Source organism: Lasioglossum baleicum, chromosome 13, assembly GCF_051020765.1.
Source record: "Lasioglossum baleicum chromosome 13, iyLasBale1, whole genome shotgun sequence".
NCBI lineage: Eukaryota > Metazoa > Arthropoda > Insecta > Hymenoptera > Halictidae > Lasioglossum > Lasioglossum baleicum.
Window position 1 is genome coordinate 9,809,744 of NC_134941.1, and position 17,111 is coordinate 9,826,854.

At 43.7% G+C, this 17,111-nt stretch overlaps 2 protein-coding genes across 7 annotated transcripts in view; both read right to left on the bottom strand.

Annotated features, from left to right (window-relative positions):
- Positions 1 to 17,111, bottom strand: part of LOC143215347 (thyrotroph embryonic factor) — a 104,879-nt gene that overhangs the window by 57,307 nt on the left and 30,461 nt on the right. Inside the window, exon 1 of one of the 6 annotated variants that reach the window (XM_076437430.1) lies at positions 11,750 to 13,237. The exons of 4 other annotated variants lie outside the window; for them this stretch is intronic. In XM_076437430.1, the coding sequence (XP_076293545.1) occupies positions 11,750 to 12,047 (298 nt within the window). In that variant the 5' untranslated portion in view covers positions 12,048 to 13,237. Of the gene's footprint in view, positions 1 to 11,749; positions 13,238 to 17,111 lie in introns of those variants that run through there. One more of the 6 variants, XM_076437431.1, reaches the window with a different exon arrangement.
- LOC143215346 (uncharacterized) overlaps positions 1 to 17,111 on the bottom strand; it is a 106,708-nt gene that overhangs the window by 18,896 nt on the left and 70,701 nt on the right. The window lies entirely within an intron of this gene.

A 17,111-nucleotide genomic window follows, 5' to 3' on the forward strand; every position in this document is an offset into this window, starting at 1 on the left:
GTTAGTCACACCATTTAAATAAAACAGACACGGGACTCCGAAACGAACAATTTCTCAAGATAAAAATTAATTGTACGAACGAAAATAATTTCCGAATCACAAGTTTCGGAGATATACAAAGCTGAAAGATTCTGCGTTCATGCAACTCGATTTCTTCGTCAATTAAAAATCGTCATCAAGGCCAGGATCACGTTTACGAGGATCTCGTCAAGGGAAGGGTGATCTGCAGATCACACACACACGTTTTAGAATCGAAGAAAAAATTATTTCGCGACACCGTGTAAAAAGAACGTCGACGTCTGCACATTGTCTTACATGTCAGACAAGAAGCATGGAAAATTCGACGTCGTAAAGCCGAAACTTGGGAATTTACGATCGCTCGAATACCGAATTAGCGGCCATAAACTTCGCCAACGCTTCGTTCCCGCTCGCATTTACATTTTGAATATGTACGTTCCCATTTTATGCATTATCCAACTTTTATTACATTAGCCCGCCGAAATTCTAAATATAAGAGTCGCGGATTACTTTCACTTGTCTCGGTTGAATTTACTTTTGATTTGCTGGAAGGCCTTTGTCGACTCTCAAGCTTATTTCGCACATCCCACTTCGATCAACCTTTACTTTGCACAAAAAGTTCAACAATTTTATATTAAATTCATTGCAACATTGTTTGACTACTTATAATTCACAGAAAGTGTCAGAAATTCAGTCAAACGATTAAAAATGATTAAAAAAATCGTGCTATGACCTTTTGCAAAGAAATATCCGGGGGTCAAGGGCTCGTCATTTATCGGACGAGCCCCTGAAAGCGAAGTCAGCGTCCTTGAGCGTTTCTGCGCTTCGGCGACAAGGAAAGAAGCGATTCACCGCGAGGAAGCGCTAGAACAGCGCGGAAACGGGGATCGTAGGGGGTCGGTGGGTGGGCGCGTAGGATCCTCGTGGAAAATTAAAACCGGCAACAACAACAGAAGAAAAATGGGGGGAAATGAATAGTATAAAGTCTCCTGAGTAATCATTTTCCAGCGACCGATGGCGTTCGAGGAAAATCCAATTTCGCGGATCGGCTTTCCTAGGTGTCGCGAGAGAGCACGTGGATGCGCGCGTGCTGCACCGCTGTTTATACATGCGACCACGGTGCAACCGTCTCTCGCTCTCGGAGGAGAAAGAAGGAGAGCGAGAGGAAGAGAGAAGCACAGTCGAGCGTCAGGGGATACACTGCCCGTCAAAAGTTTCGGGACACCTGCGGCACATGCATTATGGATGCGGATGCGTTTCCGACGAGGAACTGCGATTCCTGCAACTGCACAGTCGACCGTATTTATTCGCGGCGGACAGCATTTCGCGAAGCGATGAAACAAATTACACGATAACAAACAGTTCCGAGGAGAGATTGAAAGGGTTGTGGAATTTTTTAACACCAAAAAAATCCAAGTTGTAGATGGTTCGGCAGAGGAGGACGACTCTCGAAAAATTGCCCACATTTAACCCGTGATAATTGTGGTAAATGAGTGGGTGGAAATGCATATTTGTGTTTAATAGTAATTTAATATACTTAACAATTATATATATGCTAATACAAAATAAAGAATTCACTCTCTGCACGTGGCGTTCATAGATCGACTCAAACATAACCTCCAAGAACAAGCACTCCCTCTATATGTATACTTCTGGCCTCTCACTCACTCACGCGTGCTCACACTTCCATCTACACTCTACATACACAACTCTTACACACAATACAAAACAATCATCACTCACAATAATTTCGTAAAAACGATCGTACAATAATCAATCTCGGCTCGTTTCAAAGCTGGAAGCTTCTAATTTCATAAACCATCTGTTATATTTTTTTCTAAGATTTTTTTCAGGATGTAGCGGGCGAGGAACTGAAGTTTTCTCTCGAAAATGCTGTAAATTTGAAAGATTGATGACTCCTCTCTTTCCAACGTGACCTTAAAAAGTGGTGTACCATTTTATTTTGTCGTGTCGGCACTTTACAGTAGAATAACCCAGACCTAACCCAGACAAAAAATTCATGCAGAGTACGTTCGAAGACAGCCTGCGCGCGCGCTGCAGTGAAACTTTTGAGCGATAGTGTATATGCATCGCGTTTGTATAAAAGTAGGAATAACCACGCTGTGCTTGTCGCGCGTACCCCTCCTCTTGTTTCTCCCCCTCCGCCTCCGCGTGCAATAATTGTTGGTTTCTGTCCCATCGGGACGCGCACGTGTACCGACACACAAGCGTCGCGAACACGTACGCGTGATTGCCATTCGTCGTGCACGCACGCGTGTGCGCCACAATTATTCGCATACTTGCGTATATCCCGCGTGCGGACGCGCGCTCGCAAACAGAGACGATCGCTCGCTTGGTTACGCAGCGAAGCTTGATAATCCGTCGTAATGAATGTAAGAGGAAATCCGGATGATCGGGAAAACCGTGGATTGCGAGCGATTTCGTCCTCGAATTGTTAAACTCCACGGGTACGCGCGTGCCCGTCCCTCTAATTGTTTCGATCCCGTTAATGATTTTTCGATTGTCCCTTTGCACGGCTTCCGAACGGTTTAATCGCTCGAAGCCGATTTGCTCGCGGTGTATTCGACTGTCCTCCATTCCGCAGTTTGTCGTTAACAGAAATTCCCGTTCACGTGCGCTTTTTCGCCGTCAGGTGAATTTGATCCGGATTTTCGACCGTTCGCGCGACGCTGATCGATGATGGCACCTCGAACCCCCGATCTTTGGATCACGTTCATTTGAACGTGTACATTGATTTGAATACTTGTAAAAATATATACACGGTATATCAATTTCATTCGGTCTTGCTGGAGTTCTACTGCGAACTTTTTCTGTGGAAAAGTTTGGTTATTGGTGTTTCGCATTTAAATAAACAGCTCCATTATCGACTGATAATATACCTTATATGTTCTATACACGTGAAATAATATTAAACAAATGGCCGAGACTTCGGCCTGCAACTGATAGTAAATGGCACCTTGACTGGAGACGCAGTTACCTTGAAAACGCCACGAAAATGTTAACAATTCAACTAAATAATTTATCTTAAATTATTTAAAAAATGGAAATTCATGCGTGGAAAAGCTGCAACAGAACGAAGAGGGCTCGAAGCTTGTTCTGCGATCAAGATAAATCTGCACGAAATGCGAAAAAAGTCCCGACCACTTTCTCCTCCCACGCTGATCGCAGCAGTCCGCGAGAAAGCACGGAGGAAAAGGAGAGACAGAGAAAGAGAGACGGAGAGAGAAAGGGAGAGTGCATCGCGGAGGTCGTTTAGAATTCCGTTTGGGTCTCGTTGGGCAAAAGCGTGACCCTGAAACGTGAAACTTTAACTGGTGGCGTGCAAGAGCGGCGACAGCGTCACGAGTAACACGTGCACCTTAAACGAAGGCACGTAACGGGAGTGGTGGGATGCGAGAGCTCCACGAGCACCCGGAGGTATAGTGATTTCTTACGGCTTCGTTTAGGCCGGGGATTAAAGCTCCGGCCTTCGAGAAGGTCGGGTGACGGTCAATGTGCCACGGTCTTCGGGAAACGCTAACTCGCTGTGACACACGCCAGACTCTCGCTTTGCTCTAGAAACCGAGAACCGCTTCGAACGAATGTCTTCCATGATCGATTCCGCCTCCTTTCGTTTGATCGCCGAGCATTAATTAGACGGGATAATTGACACCGAGCGCGGCCAAGGTGCTCGAACTATTTTCAGTGACTGAGGAGATTGGGTCTGCGGTGGTCAGACAGAGTCGGTTTACAGAATTCTATTAGGACTCGTTTTGTAATACTCCCTCTGTCCCATAATTATAGCAGCAAGTGAATATTTCAACGGGTATTATTGGCGAATGTAGCTGTGAGTTATGTTGTAGCTCCAGATATAATAGAAAGCATCGCACAATCCTCATGAGAGGGAACAAGAGTTATTAAATCAGGACGCAATAAATTATCCTCGTTTTTATGCGCAAAATTGCGAAGCCTTCAATCAAAATCAATGTTCCATGACATCTGTCATTTGTTTTGACGCATCTTTCAATTTTTAGGTTCACCTAACTATTACGAATTATAACTACTTTTCTAATTTCATCCGCTGATCGAAATCAATTGTTTTATTTCAGTTGAATAGCAACCCATTGTAAAAGTAAGATGAAAAGAAACAGGTTATGCTGGAAGCAACGAAGAACGATGGCTCTAATAATTTTAAGCTCATGCATATAGGCAAAGCAAAGTATCTACAAGTTTAAAATGCAGTAACGAAATTATTGAAAAATCCAGAAACTGTCTGAACACTCTAACTAAAAATTAGAAGTAATATTTTTAATTTATTGTTTAATGTAATCTAGTTTTTTGATATGTTGCCTTCTATATTTATTTTCTTTTGCTACTATCATTATGGGACGAATTAAATTCGTCAACTGCTATTATTATTATGGGCAGATGCAGTAGTAGAGTAGTCGAATTAGAATTGTCGATAGGCTTTTGAATTTATAAGAAAGAATCTCTGAATTGAATTTCTTTATATATTGTATAGGTATTGAAATACTGTACGTCGATAGCACCACTTGTAATTTGTACGAACTCATTTGTACATCGGTACAGTGAATACCCTTTCACAACAGAAGGCAATTAAATTGGCTTTGTTTGAACAAACACGTGGGACACTAATATAAAATCGAGTTGCACTATTTTAAGACAATCCTACCAGACTTGCAATTTTTCTTTAAATTTTGAAACTACGATACATTCAAGGGGATTGACTCTGTCCGGGCAAGACGAGTGTCAAAAATTTAGTATGCTTATTCTGCCAGGATTGAAGGAGAGAGGCAACGTAATTGAATTTGTTCGCACCAGGTGTTCGGTGTCATCTGTCAGCATGATAAATTTTATGATAGATTGAAGGAGGTTGAGCCTGTACAGGTCAGACAATGTGAGCATTATAAGAGGCAGAAAAAAGCTTATTATTTCGTAATAGAAAGGCAGTCGCCGTATTCTTTAGCAACGTGTCATTAGCATCGTTCGTCATTTGAGCATCGAAGGATATTGTTCGGACACTGTTCAGACAATACAAGCACCGCAACAAAACGCTCGTACAGTGTTTATGCTTCTACGATAAAAAAAGACAATAAGAATGGATTTGTTTGCGGTAAGCCTTCGCTGTCATCTGTCATCTAAGCTCTATGAATTTTTATGATGGATGACTTCAAAGAATCACGACAATGTCTGGTTTGTCATAGTTGGTGGAAAGACAAAACCGATATAAATTCGCGGTCCCTTGCATCAAATGAGTGTCCGGTTTAGTGGTAATGATGCAAGGAGGTTGTCTCTCCACTGTTCAGGCAACGTAAGCCTTAAAAATACCGTGTTCACTTTCCCACGATCCGAACACAATGCAATTGCCATTCGTTGACGCCAGCTCTCCAATATCCGTTCGTGAGTTTTCATGACGGAATAATGCAAGATTAGACATAGCTTGACCAGCCCTAGGGATCACGACACATGCTGTCTCACGAAGAACTTAAGGAAATTATGCCCGTATTAGTTGAACAATGTGAACATTAAAGTTATTTTATTGATACTCACTTCTGTAACAATAATGTACCGAAGCTGCTTTTCCTCGTAACAAGTTCTCAGGATTTGTTACGATTTATTTAGGAGAAGAATGTAAGGAGATTGTGCTTGCACTGGTCAGCCCATCTAAAAATGACGAATTTCCAAATTTTGATCTCGGCTCTAAATTAAAATAAATATTTCAGCTGCGATTCTCCAAAAAAATGAAAGAGATTGTGCTTGAAGTGATCAGAATGTCACATACGAATAAAAATCACGTTTCGTCGTGTTTACTTTGAAATAAATATCGCAGCATTCCGCGACCATTTTTCCAACACTGTATACACCGATCGAATCGTACAGAAACACGAGCGGATCGTTGGAAACACGTTTCGAAGGTAAGTTCAGGTACGAAGCGGGACCGCGGTCGCGCAAGTCGCTAGAAATTAATATCGAGAATGCTGACACGTCTATGACGCAAAGTGGAGGCCGACCTGTGACCTCGATTCACATAAACCGCCTGCTCGAACGCGACCGATTCGACGTTCCCGCAGGACCTGAAGAGATCGAGCGTCAATAAACTGACAACAGAGAAAAAGAAATTCTCTCCGCGTACCGCGGGAACGAAAAGAAAAACGGAAGAACACAGGCGATAAGTCAGACCGGAGGATGACGAGAACGAGGAAACATCTTCGCGAACGTTTATTTCTGCGCTCGCTGAAATTAGATTTTAAACACTTTCCACCGACTTGCTCCTCCCTCGTGACCTAAATCCATCTTTCTGATCGGTATCTTGACCTCTGTTAACTCTGGGCTCGCTGAACACGATTGCGAACGCTCTTCATGAACGTCCACAGATCTTTTTCCCTGCAGTGTCGCTTCCGACGATCACGTTTCAACGAATTCATATTTTAATGTGTAACAAGCGTAACATGGATGTTGGAACCGTGTGTGTGGGATAAAATCAATTTTTTTACATTTTGGACTTTAGAATTTAGACACATTCCTGGAATGTTCCCCGAACATTTAGTCTACCACTACCGTTAATCAAGTATACCCGGTAATAAAAGAATTAATACGGACACAGAATGGAACGCAAATTACGAACGTTTTCATTCAGTGATGAATTTTCATTCGAACTGAATGAACGTATTGTCACTCAGTCGGAGATCGGCCAAATTTCTCTAATGAACCGTAACGAGCGATTAGAGGACCAATAGTGGCGTTGCGTAATCGCGTTTTCCTGATGGAAAAAAATCGGAAAAAGGAAAACGAATCGAGGAGAAAAGAAAGGAAGAAGACGCGGATATATTTCGGGGAATGACACGATCCCCGGATTCGTCATTGTTGACGTGACAACGTCAAAGCGCAGGACGGGCTGGTCCGCCCATCCCTAGCATTGTGCCCCCCCGAAGCGCTTTGATCCATTGTGTTCGACGACAATTCGACGAGCACGCCCGACAACGCGGCCGCAACGAGCTCACGAGGTCGTTTGACGTTTTAGAACGCACGCGAGCGCTAAACGGCCGAGTTAAACGACGAAGAACATGGATCGATCAACGATCTTGCCTTTCGGACCTGGAAACCACTCGCAACACAACCATACTACTAAATCCTTACGTTCATTTTCATTTTTTTTATGCTGGAATCGTTCGTACAATTTTATTATAATTTTTTGGTTAATTGAATTTGGCTGCAAACATGCAATTTTACATTTTGATCTATTAAATAATTTGCAGACCTCGATGCAAATCCTGAACTTTGCCTCTTGAACATTTCACTGCGATTTTCATGTATCTAAAAATATGTAGGTACAAGTATTTGAAAGCTCGAAAGCGCTTGAAGCGAACAAAATGGTGGTTCACCGACGTTTAACGTCCCTTTAACTCTGATTTATTGGAGTCGTAATGAAATGCAGTTTCGCCTGTACTCTTTTACATCGTTCGATTTTACAACAAATATATAAACTTGAACCGGAGAAAGTCATCGAAGTTCATTAAACTTTATCTCGACCGAAGCGACCGTATTATACGCGACAGTTTGTATTCGCTTAACTTTGTCTTCAGAAATGCGAATTTAAATGCGCTCAGTTCCTCCAAGTACTTATTAGGACAGTGCACTTTCTCCATTCATATCACGTCGCAGCGCATGAATTATAGTGAGATTGAACTCGCGATAAATAATTTAGAGAACCACTGAATTTATACTCGACTTCCTAGCAATTAAATCGAATCTAGAAAATCGACGAGTTCGAATAGCATTAAAAGGATGTAACAAAAAATGCGCGAACAGCTTTTAATGAACATTGCCATAAATCGCTATAAACGCCCACTTCCTAACAATTAATACAACATCTAGAAATACGCCCACATAACAATTTTTGCACAAAGTACCGCGATCTCAAAAAATTAATTATTGCTGTGAGGTATTTTTATACAAAAAATTGTTTGAATCTTTCTACTCTGTTTTAAATTACAGCTATTCAATTTACGGTTCAATGGACCCACGATAAATTTGTTTGTGTGTTTTCACTGTGGTATCTCTTATAATTTATTCGAAATTGATGTTCATTCATCATTTAGCCCACGCCAGATTTCGAACACAACCTGTGACGATCAAATATTGTTAGAATGACGTTCTGGAATGTAAGGTCTTAACAATGACACAGCCTTCTTATAGAAACAGCACTCAGAAAATTAAATAATGATTTACGAATACTGATTTCTAAGTGTCCATTCACTTCGTTCGCTGGACAAGTTATACTAAATCCATGAAATTCACGGTTCAGTAATAAGAGAGGAATATTCTGCACTTTCGACGCCATTTTAGCGAGCCGTTTCGCGATGAGCTTCGTGTTTTTCCGCGAGTCGCTTCCCTTTTGAACAAAAGAGCAAAAGAGCGGTTGAAAAGGACGAGCGACGAAGAGAGATGGATAGACTGGCTGAACAGATGGCCAGATAGAGACAGAGTAAGTGGAAGACGTGGGAGGATGCAAATGTTAATAGCCTTGAGTCGATTCCGTCGCAAGTAGGATAGGTGCATAGGTGAATTCACACGTTCGCAAGCGGACACGCATGATTCATTCACGCTCCATGTTCGAACCCGTTAACTCGGATCGCCGGAGTCAATAAATAACTTTGCGCGACAAGGAACGCGGGCCTGAACCCAGAAATAAATAAACAATCCGCTGAACTCCGCCGCCTAACCAAATCAACACATTCCGCTTATTATTGAACTATTTCAGATTATATTTTACCACGCTCATATTAATCTTGTAATCGAATTTTAAACCTTCTCCCATAGTCAATCTTGCTGAAATTTTGTATGCACGTAATTTAATTTTGTATGCACGCTTGCTTCCGATGACAATAAAAGTAGAAAATAAAATATATAAAAAAAGCTTTTTAAAAACCACGCTAATATTAAAATGCACTAACAAGAAGAAAATAATGTTTTCCTGGTTCTCTGTAAAATACCGAATCCAGTGAAATGATTAATAATATATTTCCCCAAAATTTTGAGCAATTAGTTCAAAATTTCTTCTGTTATAAAATCGGTGTCGGAATAGATGGAAAAATTTAATATAAATTTAAATGAAATCGTGACATTAGTCACTATACATAAAAGCGTGGGGCGCCCACGAAGATTTCGTCAATATAGTTTAGCGCTCCACGCTTTTATTTTTATACATAGTCATTAATGTCATGATTTTATTTAAATTTATATTAAATTTTTCTATCTATTCCGACACTAATTTTATACCAGAAGAAATGTTGAACTAATTGCTTAAAATTTTGGGGAAAAATATGATGAATCATTTAACTGAATTTCGTATTTTATGGAGAGCCAGGAAAAAAATTATTTTCTCCTTTTTAGTGCATTATATAAGCGTGGTTTTTAAAAAGTTTTTTCAATATATTTTATTTATATACCGTTTTATTGGTCAATAGTTAAAAATATCGTCTGCATCCATTGCAACGTTTGAGAACCGAGTGAGAATTGATTTCCTCCTGGGAATTTATTAATTTACAAATGATATGTCGATGCTCTCAAGTTCTTTGAATTTTTCTCTTGCACTGCCAGCTTCAGGTTTGATTTTAAATTATGAGAATGTCCAATGTCCAATATTTAAAGATTCAGAATAAAAATATTGTGACCTATATTAATGGGTCTACAAAGGCTAGAATGATCGAAAGTGACGATATAACGGAAGTTTCTGATTAGTACCTTTCTTGTGGATTGTTATTAGATACAAGAGCGCGCCTGTAGATCACGGCTGAAATTGAAGGGAGAGAAATGATGGAGAAAGTCCGCGGCGTGTATGATCTAAGTCGATCGTTAGATCACGCCGCGATATAATTGCGGATAAAATGTAGGCAACCTGATGTAAGCAACAGGTGGGCGTTTCTGATTCGCGAGTAGTACTCTCGTGTTTTATCCGCGCGATCCACGCTTGTCGATTTTCCACGGAAAAAGCTTATCGATCGAATTTTTCTTCGTCCGCTTCATCCACCTAATTAAACATCTGGGTCGTGCTATTAACATATTACTGGGATTTTCTTTTGTTTCTATCTATACCTTACAATAAATCAGAAACACTCGTGAAGAGATATTTATAAGAGTATTTCACTTGATCGTGGAATTGTCAAGTATCGAAATATCGAAAATAAAAATTCTATGAAAATGAGTTTACTATCGAGTTGCTATAGATAATTTGCGGTTTGAATATTTTAGTAGTATTTATAGTGTTTATAGTATTTTCCACTCTATCTCGCCATAACGCTCTTATCAAGCAGAATATTTCGAATACAATTAGCTACGTTCTAAAAATGAATGTAGTTTGCATAAAGAGGGAATAAATTTAGCGAGCTATCGCGAGAGATAATTCAAAAGAAGTTAGAAAATACAAGAGTTTCAATTTCAAAGAGAAAATGTGTCCGGCGGTCGAACCGAACAGCAGGTTACACGTGTCTAAACAGATTTGTCCGAGGCTCGTCTGTCTCCAATTTTCGCAATGATTTTCCATTTGTTTTTGCGATGCGTGCTTTGAAAATAAAAAACGTTCTGGCGAGATAGAAAATCTCTCGACGATTTCATATGATTTACGACGTGTTTCAAGGAGTACCGGAGATGAAACACGCGGAGGCACGAAAGAGAGACGTTCACTGGATTTTAATATTCATACCTTGTTATACTACGTGTTTAATGAGCGATGACGCAAAACAGGCGGACGGTGTCATAATTTCGGCCGAGGAGAAATTTGAGAGATGAATTCCGTCGTGACAGGGGAAAGATCATTCACAAAATCGCATTCCGGTAACCGAGAACATCGAACGTACACAGACAGATCTGTACCTATTGTAGAGAAGGTTCTAATTATCAATTTATTATATCTTTTGCGTTGTAATTTCTATTCTAATTCCAGCGGTTATAGTCGAATAAGACTGTGGACGTAAGTATCTAAAACGTGCAGGCCCGTTTGAGGAACTTCAGCTGACCTTTAGACCAGCTTCATGGCTTCACCCGAGTAATCTAATTAAACACACCTTTGCCAAACGTATGCCAAACAATCTCTAGATAGAATCTCCGAGCTTCAGATTGAGACTCTAGGAGCTCGAATATGCAAAAGGATTCACTGTCAATTTAGATTATGTATGTACAAGAAAAATTGCGAGACCAACAAAAAAGTGTTCTAAGAGATACACATTTTTGGAGGTTTAGAAATATTCATAATTCAACAAATTATTAGAATTAATACAGCGTAACAACTTCTTCTGAAATTATTGTTTAAAACTAGTCGAGCTTCTCTTTTCTATACAGCTCAGTCATTAAAAAGCCTATTAATAAGCTTTTCCGTTGAGTAAAACCCTTACAGGCGTGTACAAACTAATTGCAGCTTTTAAAATTTAATTTTTGATGTAGTGGTCATAAACATGGTACTTGAAATTGATGTTGCCCGGGGGCTACAAAATCAGATGGATAATAAGACCTTCGAGCATCGGTAAAACCAAACAAATCTATTACATACTGTCAAATTGCCACGATGACAACAAAGACCCCGTCCCACCAAGTTCACAGCTGAAAGATCAATAAGAGCCCGAAGAACGCTTCGAGCTATCGACACCTCCGTGGCTCGACGGGGGGTGGTACACCGTGGAACCACCTAGAAACTCTCTAAGCAACGACACCCTACCATTGACATAGACGTGGTGCTGCCTCCATAGGTGTTGATACTGGCTCCACCTCGAGCTGGTGCTGTCGTCGTGTATAGGCGGAAGTGGCCCGTGCACCACCTGATGCCCGTGTGACGTGGGCGGCAACGGCGGCGGTGGTGGTTGTTGGGGTTGTTGTTGGTGCGCAGGCGCGACCACAATGTGCGGCTGCGGGGGTTGGACCGTTTGCTGATGCTGTTGCTGCTGGTGGTGCGCTTGGTGCAGCACGCCTGGGACCGGCGGTGGCGCCAACTGCTGATACTCCATGGCGCAGCTCATCGATTCACCCTCTCACGCGAGCATTTAAGTCCTCGTACCCCGTGTCGATCGAACCACTCTCACACCGTCTATGATACACCGTACAAAATCCACCAACCAGTTCACCGAACAGTTTCTATCCTTCGGAACCGAATGCTCAAAAGGCGACACAAAAACAGCAACTACAAAGGCTGAACAAGAGGCTACCACAGCTCGAAAAGAGACTTCAAAGGCTCGGTAGGAGGACAGGTTCGATTTCCAAGGTCCAACAGACGGCTAGCACGGGTGAACCCAAGCCCGAGGCTTCGCGTTCCCAGTTGTCTATTTGTCCCTGCATTCAACACAGCTCCTAGTCTCTTTCCCAAGTCACGAACCACCTGGAGAACTTCGCGGCGCACTATACACTGACTCCCGGTGTCCTAAGGACCCTGGGACCTATAAGAAGCTAGGACCTCTAACTGCCACCGAGGGACCAGTGAGACCACGTGGTGATCTCGAGGCGAAGCCACCCTCTCTCCCCCGAGGACCACTGTTCACTGTCAACCGGAGGGCATCGAGGGAGCAGCTCCGGTTTCGCAAGCACACCGAGTTCTTGTTGACAAACTCTCTCGCCAACCACGGTCTCCGAGAGGCACAGGGTCCCAGGTGCGAGACCTGTTCGCAGACGCACGGAAAGGAGAGCGCAGCACGGTACCGCCGTCGTGTGTCGACTGTCAAAATCAGCGATCGTCAGCGTCTATCCGTCGCCGGTGTTCGCCCATTGGGCCGTCACCGTTGCCGGAAGCTAGACGCCGATTGGCCGGTGCTCGCGGGTTCCGGATAGTGGGGGGAGAGCTTGACGGTGACGCGTTTCGTTTGTCCTGGGACCACGAGAGAGGAGAGCCAGCGGAGGGAGAGAGAGACAGCACGAGGAAGGGCGGAAAGGGAGAGGCCGAGAAGCTGCTCGGCGATCAAGGGATGAAGGAGAGGGGGTTGGAGCAGGATAAGAGAGAGAATGAGAGAGAAAAGATACTGTGACAATGAAGGAAGAAAGAGGGGAGAGAGAGAGAGAGCGCCGTGCCTCGAACCTGCGGCGTCCGGAAAGACACTGACTGCTCCGACTACGATCCAGACCCTCTCTCTTTCTCCAACTCTGTCCCCCCTCTCGCACGCTTCTCCCGCGAGCACACGCGTCCACGTTCTCTCCCTCCACCGCACGTCTAGCTGCGTCTCTCTCCCGTTCATCGAACATCCGCTTTTTCCCGCCCCCACCCCCCACCAACCGGTACCACCGTCTTCACCCCTTCCTGAGCCCCTCTGTAGAGATAAACTGATCCACCACCACTCCTCTCCACACTACTCTTCGTTGAATGGAGATAGATAGCGGTGTCCCTGTTCGACCAGCGTTCGCCACGGTAACGGTATCTTCGTTTCGCGGAGCGTCGTTTCTCTTTTCTCCTTCAACCCCTTTTCCTTTCGGACCTGCGCGCTTCGCGATTTTCTCGAGCGATCGTGGCGATTCGCTTTTCCGAAGAGCGACGCGACCAATCCGGGAGCCGACAGGTGCCCGGGGCTTCCGTGTTTGCGAAACCCCGAGGTGGAGGCCTTGAGATTCGGCGAGGACGTCGCGGGGGTGAGAGCGATGCTAAAGGGATGGACGGCTGAGTCAGCGGTTTTCGGGATTGCCAGATGTTTCTCGGATGATGATCACTTTTTCTTCGAATTTGTTTTGATAAAATCGCTTTCAATCGATGACAAAGGCTAATTAATTATGTTACAACCGTAGACAGCCGAAAAAGAACGAAACGATTCAACAGAAAATTGATAAAGACCTGATTAATTCATGAAATTTTCGTCTCCGCCAAGAATTTCACCTAGCCCAGACCCAAGCAAACTAAAAGGCACATTAAACCTAAATCCTGAACCATAAACCAGATCAACCTGTACACTCAATCTACCTTAACACAACCCCGTGAACAACTGCGAGCGCATGAAATGCTCGGACAGATTTCCATTCGAGATTTTACTTTCCAAAACTGTTAATCTGAGGAACGAGTTTCCAGACAGCTCTCGTTCCAATAAAATAACGCCGATCGGCGGGGTTAGTGAAACAAATAACGCGTCGTGCGACGGGGACAGAAGGCGACAGTCATTGTGACGCACGTGGAGAAAGAAAAATGAAAGAAATCGGAACGTGGCGGCTTGAGATCGAGAAGGACCCCCGAGCACACGCAGCTTGTCCCCGTTTTCTACGTCAGATCGACCCACTTCCTGGTGCCGCGGTTCGATCGTGACCGATCCATGAAATTAACGGTAACGGAGCGGCTACGGTGCTCGCCAGGTAAAATCGAAAGTGGCGAAATGCCGCGACGGCGACGCCGCCGCCGCGCCGCGCGCCGAGCCAATCGGGGGGGAACCGGACGGTTTTACGGGGACCGTAAGGGGGCACCGCGAGTGGGGCACGGAGAGAGAGTTCCCCCGGTTCCTCGGGAAAGATTCTAACAGCTGCGACTACTGCCTTCCTCGTAACGCTAACGCTGGATAAATGACCGTCTAATCACCCGCAATTAATCACTCGAACAACCCCTTTTTCTCGAAGTGAATTAATTACTCTTTCTTCGAGGTGCTTAAACATTTCGAAAAATTCCAATTCTGGAAAGATTTCCATTTCTTCCTCGAAGATAAATTCCAGCAGAAACTTTTCAGGTGCAGGTCTATCCAGGAATAGTAAATATTTCTTTATTGGTGTTAATATCATTGCTCACCTTTTCGTTATAAATATTTATATAAGAGTTGACTCTTTTTGATTTTGGTAAATTGTCAACGTAGCGTGCGTAATTATTCACAACTCGGCAAACATAGCCTGTATATTCACGTGCGAAGCTATTTTCGTCGCGGAAAGAGGATTAATAAACCCCACGCAGGCTATACTTTCGTGCAGAAGTTATTTCGGTCTGGAAATACAAAGGTGGAGGATAAACACAGTGCCGAAGAAAAGAGGGGCGATGATCACGTGCGGAGAACAAGAAGAGACCGAAACAGAGGAAGAAGCGAACGGTGAAGGAGGAAGAGGAACGACAATGAAGGAGGAGAAAGGAATTCTTCCGTGACCCGCGCGAGCCTGCCAGCGGTTTCCGCGTTCGCACAACGCGGCTACGGGACCGGTTCACCGGTGATTCAGAGCTTTATGCTTCTTCGTGGCAAAATTAACGTCGCCGTCTTCGTTTATCCGTATCCTCGCCCTCCTCCGACCGCCATTTTTCCCTTTCTCCCGACGCGACTGGTCGAGCTACCACGAAGAGAAAGGTCGCCCGGTACCAACGAAAACGAAACGGGAACGCTTCCCGACTCGTCCCGGTTTGCTGTTTCGAACCTAACTCCGCAGAATTTATGTTTGGAGTTCGACTCCGCGGGGAAATACTCTGTTGTGTCATAAAGCACTTCCGCGCAATCGCCGGTCAACTGTCACCGAGTAATAGTTGAGTAACAACGCTGCAGCGATCGAATTCTGTAACTGTAACTGTGATCTAACAGTGGAACTGTTAGGCTCTGCTAAAAGTTTCTCTCGCAATGTGTTTGTTTACTGTTGTTACATCAATTCAGAATGATGAACAATTCAAATTTATATCTGGGCTAGGTGTTAATGGAGAAAATTAATTTTTAATTTAATTTCTACTTGAAGCAAATAGTGAATTTTAGTGTACCGTGTGGATCCAGGGTTCGAAAAAGGTGTGGGATCGATCGGATTACGAAATGATCGCGAAATAAGGCCGATGGAGGATCCGTGGAACAATTCCCGGGTCTGTTTCTCTCCGAGTGGATGCCGGGAGTGAAAGGAAGCAGCCAGGATCAACAGGTTGTCTCGATTCCCATTTCGTGCAGCATCGTTAGACCGTAGCTACAGTTTAACCTTTAGCCGGGAAACGAAAGCGTCTCTCTCTGCCGAGCATCGAGATCTCCGGGGTCTCTCCCCGTGAAGAAAAGAAGTTCGCTTTTAACAGCTTGTTATTACGGCAGCTCGCCGTTCGAATTCGCATCGTTCGCCGCACGACAGGTAGGCCTCCTCTTGTTTTGCACGTGGTGCACGTGTGAACCGGGCCCTGAACCGCGTTCAATCCGCGGCGGTGCGATTGACGTAATAATACGTCCGAGAAGCGAACGATTCCCTAAGCGAAATGCACCTCGATCGTTCTGCATGATTGATTTTGTGCGTTGTCTGTTCATCGTACTGTAAATTTAATTCCTTTTTCTTCAGACAAAATTAAACTTTTGTCCGTCGATCACATGATACAGGTTAAAATTAGGATTAAACAGTGAGGTAGACATTAGTGAAAAATGATTCGAGTGGCAAAAGGACGGATTCAGCCTGTGGTGGTTGAATTGGCAGCGCAGGCCCGGGCCAGATGTGAAAACGACAACTTTCGGCGGGTCACTTTCTCCTCCTAGTGAAATGTGCCCGGGCGGTTCCCCTACCGCGATTCCGGAATCGAGCCTTGCGGGGCCACCAGGGGCCTCACGAAGTCCGGCCGGCCCCAATTCCTTCTCTCGCTTTTCTCCGTGGAAGGGCCCTCCTAAAATTTTTCGTTAAGTCGGCCACGAAAAGCGGAACGAATCGAAACGGAACCGCTTTCTTTCGGCTGGACACCCGTTAGACGAGTCCCCACCATTCCTTCGCTCCGATTAGACACTCTCAAATTAACCCGGATCTGGTCCTACGTTTTTTTTTAATCTACCCGAGGCCTAGAAATGAAAACTGGCTCAAAGAAATCGGAAGAAAAAATTGTCGAACAAAATTTCACCAAGATATAAAGATCATTAGACTGTGGATTTTATGCATTTATGACAAAAATGGGTACATACAATTTAAATCAAAGGACATGATGAAATTATTTAAGGGCATCAATGTATTAGTTTCAGCTTAATACGATAATTAAAAGAAGAATACAATTTTTATTTGGCTTTTATTTTTATTTTGCATAATGGTCCGCAGCCTAGTCATACTTGAATCGATTCATTAAATTCATCTCACTTTTTGCCTTAGGTAACTCTGATGATGTTTCCACGATTTTTATTGTTCGTCGTAACTCTCGTTTTATTTTCGGCACA